Source organism: Engystomops pustulosus, chromosome 5 (assembly GCF_040894005.1).
Source record: "Engystomops pustulosus chromosome 5, aEngPut4.maternal, whole genome shotgun sequence".
NCBI lineage: Eukaryota > Metazoa > Chordata > Amphibia > Anura > Leptodactylidae > Engystomops > Engystomops pustulosus.
Window position 1 is genome coordinate 42,835,169 of NC_092415.1, and position 13,413 is coordinate 42,848,581.

Below are 13,413 nucleotides of genomic sequence, written 5' to 3' on the forward strand. Positions count from 1 at the left end.
CCCTAAAATTGTGGCGATGCTTGTGATTCCACCACTATTCTGGAGCTTCTTTTTTCGACTTTTTTTTTGTCTAAGTTTTGGGCTGGTCTAGGTAGTTCCATTTCACCTTTATGAATCGGAAGACAGTTCTTAACCTTTTGGTTCGTGCATCAAATCTTTAAAGAGGACCTGTCACCCAGAAATTCGGCACTGGGAGCTGCTTACTAAAGTAAGCAGCTCCTAGTGCTAAAACAAACGCAGCAGTGTTACAATGATAGCAATATCTAACACCGCTGCGGTGTACAATAGAAATGCCGGACTGCTTTCAAAGCGGCCCTGCGTATTCATGAGGGGGCAGTCTGAGGCGCTGCCTCTTCCCCGGACTGCCCCGCTCACTCGCTTTGAGAGGTTTCCAATAACGCTCTAACACTGCTGCATTTGTTTTGGCACTTGGAGCTGCTTACTTCAGTAAGCAGCTCCAAGTGACGAATTTATGGGTGACAGGTCCTCTTTAATGCCTTTCACCACAAACTTACATCACACTGAAAAGCATAGCACGTTTCCAGCGCCACCCTGGGCCCTAATTTATAAATTCCCCCACAATGTGCTCGGCAATTATCCCCACACAACCAGATAATCTATCAGCAAGCCAGTTTTGGGTCATGATGTGCCAGCGTAGGATACTACATTTCTCCCTAGATGACTTTTGGGGGACATGTATCTTTATTCTTGCTAGTTTATTTGTCTCATTGTTTTTGCAACTTTTCACTGCAACTTTTGCTGTTGTTTTTCAAGTAGACTTGTACCTTATGCAGTGCATTATGTATCTTTATTTTCCAGATGTTCCATGCGACTTTTCACTTATGTATCACTTTCTTTGGTAAAGTCTGCATTGGATAAGCGACTTTTCAGTTAAAAAGACGCACAAAAATTTGGCGCAACTAGTTCCTATGGTTTTTACTAAGCCGCTGGAGGACTAGTGTGGATTTGCAGCCAAATTTGCACTTATGCCTAGAACATCTGGGTGCACACAATAAATCTGGGGCAAGTTGAAAGAAATTAAATTGGAAAAAGACACCCAAAAAAAGGTGCAAATTTGTCACAAATCGTGGCAAAGAAGAATTGAGAATAAGAAGAATTGTGTTACCTTGTTGCAGTAGACGCACTTGTAGGGTCTCTCTCCAGAGTGAACCCTCATGTGCTTGTTGAGACTGGATGACTGCGAGAAGCTTTTCCCACACACTGTGCACTATAGGTAAAGATAGATAGAAGTCATTCAGATGATCATGGGACATAAATGCTCAGTATCACGAAGGCTAATGATATCTTTTTTAAAAAAAAAACAAGGGCACAAGACGCTAAAAGAAAAACGGATCCTGCCAGAAGGGGCCACACACCAACATGTGTGATTGGTTTACATTCCTCACGTTATGTATCTCACGCTATTTCAAAGCAAATATTCTAAAATTTATATAATTCCATCTTTTTTTATTTTATATATATGAATCAAAGACACCAACCTCATCATCATTGAAAATTCCAACAATTTTTAAAGGCACACTAACCCTAAGGAAACTGAACTTTCACCGAGCTTTGTAAGGATGACGACCCCCGATGACTGAAGTGTCTGCCTCTGTGTATAGTCATTGTTTTATATGCAGAATTGTAGTTTAATGCTCCTTGGTTTAATATAATACACAGCACAAACCCCACGTTTAAACATGGGGTTTAAACGTAGCAATTTAAAATCCCATTGACATGAATGTAAATTTTATGTCACACGTTCTGTTCCGGCTAGGCAGGTATCCATGCGTTTTTTGAATGGAAAAAATGATGGAGGCTGCAGTACTTTTCCTCCGTTTGAAAAGACATATGGATAACGGATCCCTGCCTGACCATAACGGATGGCATAAAATTTACATTGATGTCAATGGGATTTTTAATTGATACGTTAAAGCTCCGTTAAACCTCAGTTCTTTACTTTTTCAACAAAGGGATGGAACGGTAATGTGAAATGAGACTTATTCAGTTAGAAAACTATAGAAGCAGAAGTACCTATAAGATGTAACTCCCAGGTAGCTATGCAGATGGCACTAAGTATTTAGGGGCCTGTTTATGATGTGCACCCAAAGTCTATACAGGGAGAAAGAAGAGTCTATTGATCCCAGACACATCTCTAATATTACGCACAATGCATTAGTTCCAAATATGTGTAAAACACTCAAGAAAATCATCTCAGCCAACTGAACTGTTAAATAATGTAAGCCGGCCCGTGAAATGGAAGTGTGTCTCATTGAGCCAGACCTGGATCTATTTCAGTTTACAAGCCTTTCAGATCTAAATAAGGGGCCTGCAGCCAAATCCTACTGAGATAATGGCAGCCACCCGTGACTCCGCTTAACCCTTCCTCTACTGGAGAGAGAATAACCACTGGATCTTGCAGGATGTATAGGTAAGCAGTGATGGAGAAATGTGGACACCGTCTTGTCGTTCCATTATAACTAGCTAGAGCTTTCCTTATACACAACATAAGCTGAGCATGCAATTCTGTTTTGTACTACACCGACATATACAACAGCACTTTACACATCAAGCGATGAGCAAACAAATACATTTACTATTATAGAGCAGACAGGAGAGATTAGGCTCATTTCACAACTACGATTGTTAGCCAAAACCAGTAGTGGTCCAACACACAGAACGGGCCCAAGTCTTTGCAATGACTATACAGATGTAAGGTATGATGAGATTTGCTCCTGTTCTGGGTGTCGGACCACTCCTAGTTTTGGCTCACAATAACTGAAGACCAAACGAAGATGTGAACTGGACCTTAAACTGACAAAAAAGATCCTAAAACTACAGCTTCACCAAATGAGCAGGAGTGATCTAGTATAAGGACAGGTTATGTGCTGGGAAATTCATTTCATATCCAGGTCATTGACATATGCCAGTTGTTTGGAGCGCACTGGATGGGAATGCAAGGTGCCAGGAGCTGGGGGAGTTGACCCAGTGTCCCCTCAGGGGTTCTATAGACTGTGTGAACCTGGTACTGGACCTACAGGTATATTACAAGACCTGTTTTTTTGATCAGATATCAACACTTCAGAGGCAAACAACACTGGATAACCAAACATATGGGAATGTACATTAATACCATCTACAGCATGGAGAGCACCTCATATAAGAGCCTTTATTCTGCATAGATTACACTGGTTTCTTGTTGGTAGGTGATGTATTGTATGGCAGATTGTGTTTATAATGGAAGATCTCTGTACTTTTACTGTATATACTATATATATGGGCAGGTTCGCCATATTACAGTGAATATTCACATACAAGTTGGTGCCCTTTACAGACTCTTTGTGCATTACAGCCCCCGCGGCGTGTATCTGTGTATGGTGATCTGCAGGCTGGACTCACCTTGTGGGGTCGATGCTTCTCATGGACATGTAGGATGTGGATCCTCAGTCTATCCCTCTTCTCGAAGGACCTCTTACACAGATGACAAGGAAACTTCCTGTCCCCCTGGTCCACACAGCGGGTGTACTTAAGGTGCTTATCCCGGTAATATTTATAGGCGAATACTTTTCCACATCTTTCACATTTGTATCCCTCTCCAGATTCTATAAAGAGAGAGAACTATAGGGTGAGACCCTGAAAAAGCCGCCATTCTGCCCTCACATCACACCTTGTGGGTAACATTTTTTGTTGTTGATTTCCTATAAGGTAAAATCATTGAGGGACACGCACTGGCGGATGTATAAATCGAAGGATAATGCAAGTTGTACTTTCCAATAGTTGGATCATTAGCAGCTAATGACTGAGCGGATAATCCGGCTCATCAGAATATGCTAATGTCAATAACAATTACTGAGCCTGAGCTCCGCTGACATCTGTATTCTTCTTGTAAGGATTACAGCACATCTTTAATAAACACTTATTTACCTGCCAATAGCAGATCAGCCGGCTCATGTATGTGTGTCCTTTTAATGTATTCAACTACATGTCCTGTGATTATTATATGTTATCTGTGCAGTTGTGCTGTACAATATTATCATTTCATATTTTACTTCTTACCACTTTTAAAATCTTATCATACTATACTATAATATGTGCTATTATTCAGTAATTAAGCTGTAAACACCGTTACAAGTTAGCATTATACACATATATATATTTTTTTTTTTAAAAACATAATATAGCAATTGGTTGAGTTAATGAAATAAATGATAATTAGAGCCACATAATATAGTATATAGACATTTAACATTATGTTGTATACCAACATTATATTACTAACCTCTAATATAGTAATATGATAGGCTAAGCTAATTATATATATTTGATGTAACTTCTTAAAACATAATTATAATAACATAATAATAATGCAATTGGATAATAATTTATAATCATATATTATAGATATTATAGAATGTCCATGTTTGGTAAAATGTGTCATCATAATGTTGTAATGGGTTATTACAAAGATGACAAATACATTATAATTTGCCTAAATATTATACAGCATAAAACATTTAATTGTCTTTTTAAATCTTAAATGTGTCATTGCATTTTGTAATACTTTTATATATTTTTTTAAACGTTTTTTAATGTATTTTATGATGTCATCATGCTCTGCTTTCAAATAATAATTTTATGACGATCTAGATCAATCTAGTCACAGTCATACAGGTAGGTACCATACATACCTTCCATCTGCTGGAAGGCAGGTTTGCCCTCATCCATGCCTTTGAGGCTGACTGGGATGCCCAGGAATTGCAGGTAGCAGTCTCCATACCAGACCAGCAGCTCCTGTCTGGGGGCGATCTCCTTGCAGGTCTCATAGTAGATGTCGCCCTCACATTGTACTGCGATCAGATTCTGTTCCTCTGGGAATCGGGCACAATTCACCAGCGCCATCCAGTTACCACATGTCCCCTTCCCATCTATGAAGTGACTCAGTCTGCCATCCTCAAAGATCTGCCCAAGACAAGTCACATTTATAGGTCTTGAGTCAATTTATTACACAGATACAATGATGTTCTATAGATCATAATTGCAAATTTACAGTAATGCAAAAATGTCACTATAATCATGCCTATCTATAATAAATATTTGTCCAAATATAAAAATACGAAATAATAATAGGATATGACATATCATATTAATCTAGTGAAGAAATACAGTATGAAAAATGAAATAATAGTAACATTTACCAACAAAATAATAATACACAAAGAAATCTGACAAAAAGAGAACATTTAGGAAATATTATAAAAATATTATAACAATTATTAATCAAATATAAATTATTATATAAAACATTTATTTAATATAATAATTATATTAAAATTTGGAAGGTGAGAAATCGGGGCTGTGATTTGCGAAATGAAAATTATAATAATGGTAATACATTACAATCATATATTCTCACTATTTGTATTATTATTATTAGTAGCAATAATATGCTTAATTAAAATTGTGATAATATCAATAGCATAAAAAAAATTATAGGGTTATTTTAAAAATCATGGATCAAATAAAATCTGCATAAAACACATAAATAAGATAGCGATACATAAATGATTTATCTCTGTGCTAGGCAGACCTCTTGCTGTGTATGTACAGCCCATTGGTGGATATTTTATAGAAATAGAGATGAGATGATGAGAGTAATAGTAATAGTAGTGCCTCCTCACCTCCCACATAACAGAGTTATCATCATAGGTCTTGATCTCGCTGGTATTCACAACTCTCCCCTGAAATGGACCGAATTTGATCCCTTTAGGGATGACACTGGTACTAAACACCCCAGACTTGGGTAAATCTCCATATCTCGTTTTTAGTACAGTCAGTCCTACAAAAACATGTTCTGATTAACATCACTGTACATTGTTATCACTGGGGGTCCGATTACTGAGGAACATAACAACGTGTAATAATCTACCTTCTGGTAACTGCAGAGATTCTCTGTCCAGAGACTGGGGCTCCATCACTGTAACAAATGCAATTCTGTTATTATGTGGAAGATAGATAGATAGATAGATAGATAGATAGATAGATAGATAGATAGATAGATAGATAGATAGATAATTTGCCAGGAATATTTTTAAAAAGTAGATAAAAGTAGTTAGATAAATGTATATGATTAGATAGATAGAATGGATAAATATTAGGAAAAGATCTATGGTAGACACAGAATGATATAAGATAGATAGATAGATAGATAGATAGATAGATAGATAGATAGATAGATAGATAGATAGATAGATAGATAGATAGATAGATAGATAGAAAGATAGATAGATAGATAGAATATTTATAAAAAGTAGATAAAGTAGTTAGATAAATATATATGATTAGATAGAATGGATAAATATTAGGAAAAGATCTATGGTATACACAGAATTATATAAGATAGATAGATAGATAGATAGATAGATAGATAGATAGATAGATAGATAGATAATAACCTGTGCAGCTGTCAGGGAGTCGGAGCCCGGATATGGCATGTGTGGGTCTGTTCTGGGGGTGCTGCTCCCCACATGAGCTGGCTGTGTACCCATACAGGACAGTGTGCAGATCCTCTTCTGTGAATTGGTAGGTGGCCCCCGGGCTCATCACCTCTAGGCCAGGGGACCCCATTACAGGGATCCTGCACTTCTTGGATTTGGGGCTCTGGGGGGAGTTATGGGGGAGCCCAGGGTGCAGGGATGGTCCAGTATTAGTGTTACTGCAGGGGGACTCCTTACTGCTCAGAACAGCCTGGGCCTTACCAAATATGGGGTAAGAAGAAAGTGAGGGAGGGAAGAGGGGGTCACTGGGGGGAGAACTGTGGGTGAGGATGGAAGATATGTCCCTGAAATTAATGGGGCCCAGGGGTGAGGATTTGGTGACCAGTCTCCCAAGAGACTTCAGAGGATGGAACAAGTCATGGGGGGCACTGGTCAGGATGCCCAGGTAGGGGTTACTATGGGGCAGGAATGTGGGGAAATAGTTGGCCATTCCTGTGGGCAGCCGATCTATGCCTGGGGTGGGGAGGGTGCTGCTGGGCACGGACACTGCCATCTTCACTTCTTTTTCAGTATAACACAAGCCTGCAAAAAAAATAAAACACACACATTAAAAAGTTCCTACTGCCAAAATCCTGTTCCATAAAGATACCGACAACATACAGCGACACACACACAAAAAAAAAATCACATAAAATCATATGTGTTCAGAAAAAAAATTAATGATTCGTTTATATTCAATTTGTTATCAACATAGAAAAGCAATCGGGATTGTAGAATTATCGAAATAATAGCGAATATAAACTTATTATAACCCATTAAGGGAATTGTATATCTCGTCATATTATATAAAAGCTTTTTTATTCAGTATTTTTTCTACAATTTATCAAAACGAAAAGTATTTAAGGATTTCAGTAACATCTTCAATGCCTTATATTTCCATTATTCGATTTATGTCCTGATTTAGGTTGTGTGTTTGTATGATTATGAATTTATATGTGTTCATGTGTGTACATTCTGTAGATATTTCTATCGTCTTTTTTTGTTACATGAGTGAAAATTGTTTACAAACGGTAATTTACATAAACAATTAAAAAAGTTATTAAACGGCAGAACCTGATATTATTAGTTCTGGGATCCTCTGTTGTATATATAAAAATCTGACCCGAGTGATGTAAAAAAAAAAATATTTTCTATCAACCGATCACATATTCTACATATTTATCACATCCAGCAAATATTACACACAATATAATATTAGAAAAGTTATAACCAAAAAACTATGAGTGTGAAAAGCATAAATATGACAGCATCCGTATTATATTAAATATGATAATCCGTATTATACAGGATAGATAGATAGATAGATAGATAGATAGATAGATAGATAGATAGATAGATAGATAGATAGATAGATAGATAGATAGATAGATAGATAGATAGATAGATGTATATGTATAGAAACTTCTATATCTGTCTCTCGATCTATTGTCTATCTCTAAGATTTCCATTAGAAAGTTTCCTTCTATAACATACCTCCTCCTGGATGTAACTCATTTATATTCCTGATAAATCCAATTATACATTCATCACCCCAATCAGGACACACTTGCCCTCTCCAGGATCAAAACCTCTCCCCTTAGCTGAGCTTCCTCCATGCACTGACCTCCACAGCTGCAGATACATAGAAGTTTCCAGGGTTAACCAGTCTATTAATATAACCTCTTTGTAATGATGGCTGGACAATGCTGAGCCCTGGGAGCTTAAATCTTCCTGTATCTGATAGAATGGCCAGATCAATGGTAGCCAATGGGTCAGACAAAACAGGGTCGTGACACTCACATAGAAGAACATGGGGTCAGGGGAAAGGTCACAATAATGAAGACATCTCTCCACATTAAGGAGGAAGCAGTGACACCCTGAGCCATTCTCCTGTGTCCAATCAGTACTGCTTCTAGTCATGTGGAGGATGAGAGTAGTAGTTATACTTACTGTCTTATTACAGATCCTGGATGATGATAAGTCCCCCCTAAACTCCAGACCTAGTGTAAGGTGCTAGTGCTGTCCTCTTGTCCATGCCCTTGCTATGGAGCTGGGGTGATGTCTTATCAGTGGGGTCTTACTTGTGTGTGAAGGCAAATGAAGGCAGATGGGTTAAAAGGGAGGAGAAGGAGGGGGATAGAAACCAGAGTGGACCACAAGTCCTTCCTCAATACCAACCAGCATCTGCCCCTCCTCCCACTATTCAGACTCTTACTATTGGTCCAAGAGCTGTTCATCTCCCCTGTCCACTCAAGGCTTTACTTACAGGTTGTCTGCACCTAGACTCCAGCTTAACCCTTATAATGTGAGCTGCAGTGTGCATATCCCCCATAGCCAAATCCTAACCCTAACCCTTCCTGAAATAAAGACATCTCATTGCTATTGTTAGAAAGCACAGAGTAAAGGGGTCACTACATTTACTGTAATAATAAATCTCTAAATAATCACTGGTTACATAGATCCTGATCATGAAGATGAGAAGGAGGAAGTTTGATGATGAAGCTGTAGATCTAGATATAAAGTTATTCATTTCTTTATTTCTCTTGGCTAATGCTTTGATCTGCACTATAGACAAAATTGTCACATTTGGCACAATGAAGACACGGGAACAGTCTGTTACTTGACAATAAATTCAACATATTCAATTAAAATCTATCGATCCTCATGCAGATTAGTTCAATTAAAGGAATAGTTCAATACAGTTTACACAACACAGATAATGCAAATATGATCAAAACTTAACCAAACAGATGGTAATTAAAAAGAATAATAAAACAACGTAAAATAATATAATAAGTCTACAATCTACAACAAAATAAAGATTAAAGTGAAACAAAAAAAATCGTTACTTTATGTACCCAAATGCCTCTATAATGAGAATAAATAAAGCTCCTTAATTAAAATCTATCCATCCCAACACAGATTACAACTAATAAAAGACATTTACATTTTTATCCTTTCTATAAGATGCATTAAAATGTATTTACTATTGTAGTGTAACATATGTAATGTGTAATATTTGTTCTACTGGATGGGTTTTATCCCATGTATCTATTTTATTATATCCATTATTTTTGTAAAATATGTGCAGTCTATAAAATGTATAGTGTCTACGATATGATTTATCTGCTTTATTTGATGTTGTGTATAATATCTATTACAGTAAATTCGTTGCATCTTGTGCATTATGTAGGATATATATTATCCTGCATGTTAAATGTATATTATCCGTCTTTCACTACCCTTATCTGCAGTGGGATTGTTATGTCTTATTAAGGATATGAAATTGTGTAAATTTGTAGTATATTATAGCATATAAATAACACATGTTACATACAATGTGGTCACACAAGTCTCTACTTCTGTGATTTGCCTACTGATCAGGTCTGATTTTATTTTACCTCTGGCATTGTGTTAGTAGAGAATATTATTTAGATTATTTATTGGCTCATGTAATATTTCTTTATTCATATTTTTTCAGCTTCATGCATTAATTGGTTTCCATACCGAGCAATAACCCCCTTCCATCCTAGCATATTACCAGTATACATTGGTCCTTGTATAATGCTCACTGTATCATAGTACAGCATTACAGTATCAGAAACAGCAGTGATGACCTCTTGTCATATACATGGGCAGGTATTCACTTCAGACCTTGGCAGTGCTAGGGTTAAACGATAGTGTTGTACTGATGACAATTAATAATTATCATATTTATAGGTCCACACCCTGCATTGCACACCCCAGAGCAGCAGGGGGCAGAATTGTGTGATTACTTTACACAGACCTCAGGCTCCAGCCAATCATCTCCCTCATTACTCCTATTATGGGGTATTAGCATATGCAAAGCACAAGGGGGGTCCATGCAGCACACTCATAATACAGCCTGTACTTGGTGGAAGCACACATACTAGCAGACAGTGATGACCCCTCACCTATTGGGCTGCTGTGCACGTCACAGACCCAGACCATGCATTTTAATCCAGGACATGATGCATTGTGGGGGATCAGGTATAGATAATGCCTTTGGAGTAAGTACACACAATCAGGTTTTCTAATGCAGATTTTGTAGCCAAAACATAACACATAATAGACTATGATGGTACTTTATCTTTTCCCCCACTCCACTTGCATTAAACTCTTTCACTCCCCTCTCTGCAGTCTATTCTTGGGGGTGACAATGAGACTGACACAATCAACAACATTGCAAACATAAGACTTGAAAAACTGGGTATACAATATGAATGTCTTGTAGAATATAAATTGACCCAGAGAGTTTCAAAATTATGCAATTTCTGGCAACATTTAGGCTAAGTTTACACTACTGTTCAAACCTCCATTAAAAAAGTATAGAACGGAAGTTTAATCTTTCAACTAAAAATCCAGTTAACATGAATGTAAATTTTATGTCATCCGTTATGTTCCGTTTAGGTAGGTATTCGTTATCCGTTTTTTTTTTTTTAATGGAAAAAATTTACGGGGGGCTGCAGTACTTTTTTTACTCAGTTTGAAAAAACGCATGGATAACGGATCCCTGCCTAAACGGAACAATACGGATGACATAAAATTTACTTTGATGCTGTTTTTAACTGTAAATTTTATGTGATCCATTATGTTCCGTTTAGGCAGGGATCCGTTATCCATACATTTTTTTTCAAATGGAGAAAAAGAACTGCAGCCACCGCAATTTTTTCAATCCAAAAGAAATGGATGGATAACGGATACCTGCCTAAGCGGAACATAACGGATGACATAAAATTTACATTCATGTTAAAGGGATTTTTAATTGAAACGTTAAACTTCCGTCCTTTACTTTTTTAAATGGAGGTTTGAACGGTAGTGTGAACTTAGCCTTATACACTTATCAAATTGGATCAATGGCTACTTTATTACATTGTAATCATTTTCCTTAATGCAATGCTTCTATAAAAAAAACATGGAGGGAATCAGTGAACTTCAGTGTTATTTATGCAAATTTGGAGGACCTGCATACATGACCTCACATTCCACTGTGGTCTGAATACAAAGAAATCTGTATTTATATGCAAATTAGCATTGCTATGCACTATGGGTGTGGTCACTATGGGTGTGGTTACCAGCTTTCACCATCCATACCATGACTAAGAGCGTTGTCACTCGAAACGAGTAGACCCAGCATCGACCACTCCTTGTACTGATTTTAAAGGATCTGCAATGAGGACATTTTGGATTTCACCTATGGGACACAACTTTTTGTTTTCATATCACTTCCCTACAGTGTGGAAATCATGCCATTGCATCTTGCCAACTCAGCGCGTGATATTAGACTGAGAATGAGACCCTTCTGATGTGCAACTGAACCATTTCACTACCTCCCTTTCAGCCCGGACTATGGCTACCAGAATACGACAGTTTTCCTCTGCCAGCAAACCGCGGAGTTCTTGTCCGTTTTTTGTGCTCAGTGCGTGTTTTCAGTATTTTCTGAATGTTTCTGGTACGTTCACAGATATGGTCTGCGAGTCATCCATTTTTGAGGATCCACAAAAAAATTATGGATGATATCCGTAGCTTGACCCAAGCCATTGGATTGTCACATGATTGTGTTACCGGGCAACTGATCCAAAAATATGGACAGCAAACGGATGATACCTGTGTTGCATTGGTATTTTCACGTTCCCGTAGACTCCTATGCAAAGGTAGAGACGCAAACACAGCTTTGTGAATGGGGGCTAATGCTGCACTGCTCGCCCGGTGACACTGTGCAATAACTGTGCTCTGAACCTCGTGGCCATGCGTTAATGCTAATTTGCGTAAAAATACAAATGAAGATTTCTCTTCTGTATTTAAACCACAGATTTAATGAAGAAAAACATTCCCTTGACAGAAAATGGCTCACCTGCAAGGCTATATGTTTAGGTTATATGGGAATCAGGAGCTGACAGTATCCCTTTAAAAGGAACCTGTCATCAGGTTTTACCCCTCTTAAATACTAGCCCCCTCAGGACATTGAAGGACATTTCCCTCTTGTATTTCAAATCTTATCAGTTTTCCTATTTAAAAAAAATCTCCCCCAAAGTCAGGAAAATACGACTTTTCTCGCATTTTCATATAAGATGAGTCAAGTTTAGTAGTTGCAGGTGGAGTGTCTCTTCAGAAACCCCTATCTATGGTTCTTTAGCACCTAGAAACATTCTTTTAGTGTCATATTAAAGATAAGAATTCCATATTTCAGATCCCATAAGGGATATGGTTCCGTGAACTACAGAACTGGACACACAAGCAGTTAAAAATAGACAGGAACTGGATCTTTATCTGAAGCTTCCATTTCCAATTACGTATTTAGCTGCCTGTATCCCTGGTTCTGTAGCTCTCAAAGTTATAAGCCTGATGTGGTCTAAAAGATAAGATCCTTATTATTACCACGACACAAAGCATGTTTCTATGTACTATAGAACAGAAGACAGGGGCGTCTGAAATGCAACCAACAAACTTAAGGTGAAAATGAGGTGAGAAAAGTCATATTTATTTTTAGAAGTAAACGGGTGAGATTTCACATAAAATTGGGAATTCTAGAAAGGACATTTCATACTCTTCCTGACTAGTAGGACTAGTAGTTTAGTGTGGTAAAACCTGATGACAGGTTCTCTTTAAGTAACAGTTTTTGGAAATATAAATGTATCTATTGATTTCGTCTGAACCAAACTATTATGTATTGATGTCAGATGTGATCTACAGCAAAAAAATAATATGTGGATGTGTCATAAGGATCTTCAGTCCCCAGAATTGTCCAGGAGGATTATAATGGATTATGTAATCCTTTGGGAGGATTTAATAGCGGTGAAGGTTCCATAAACATTCAGTGTGTGTGAGGCTTCCTTATGTCTGCTCCTATTACAGGGGA

General features: G+C 37.6%; 1 protein-coding gene across 2 annotated transcripts in view; it reads right to left on the bottom strand.

The window, feature by feature from the left end:
• PRDM14 (PR/SET domain 14) overlaps positions 1-13,413 on the bottom strand; it is a 36,132-nt gene that overhangs the window by 2,138 nt on the left and 20,581 nt on the right. For both annotated transcript variants that reach the window (XM_072151762.1, XM_072151763.1), the window contains exons 2-7: positions 6,453-7,076; positions 5,927-5,974; positions 5,679-5,836; positions 4,689-4,959; positions 3,400-3,602; positions 1,127-1,228 (exon numbers count right to left, since the gene is read on the bottom strand). In XM_072151762.1, coding sequence (XP_072007863.1) covers positions 1,127-1,228; positions 3,400-3,602; positions 4,689-4,959; positions 5,679-5,836; positions 5,927-5,974; positions 6,453-7,047 — 1,377 coding nt within the window. In that variant the 5' untranslated portion in view covers positions 7,048-7,076. The remainder of the gene's footprint in view (positions 1-1,126; positions 1,229-3,399; positions 3,603-4,688; positions 4,960-5,678; positions 5,837-5,926; positions 5,975-6,452; positions 7,077-13,413) is intronic.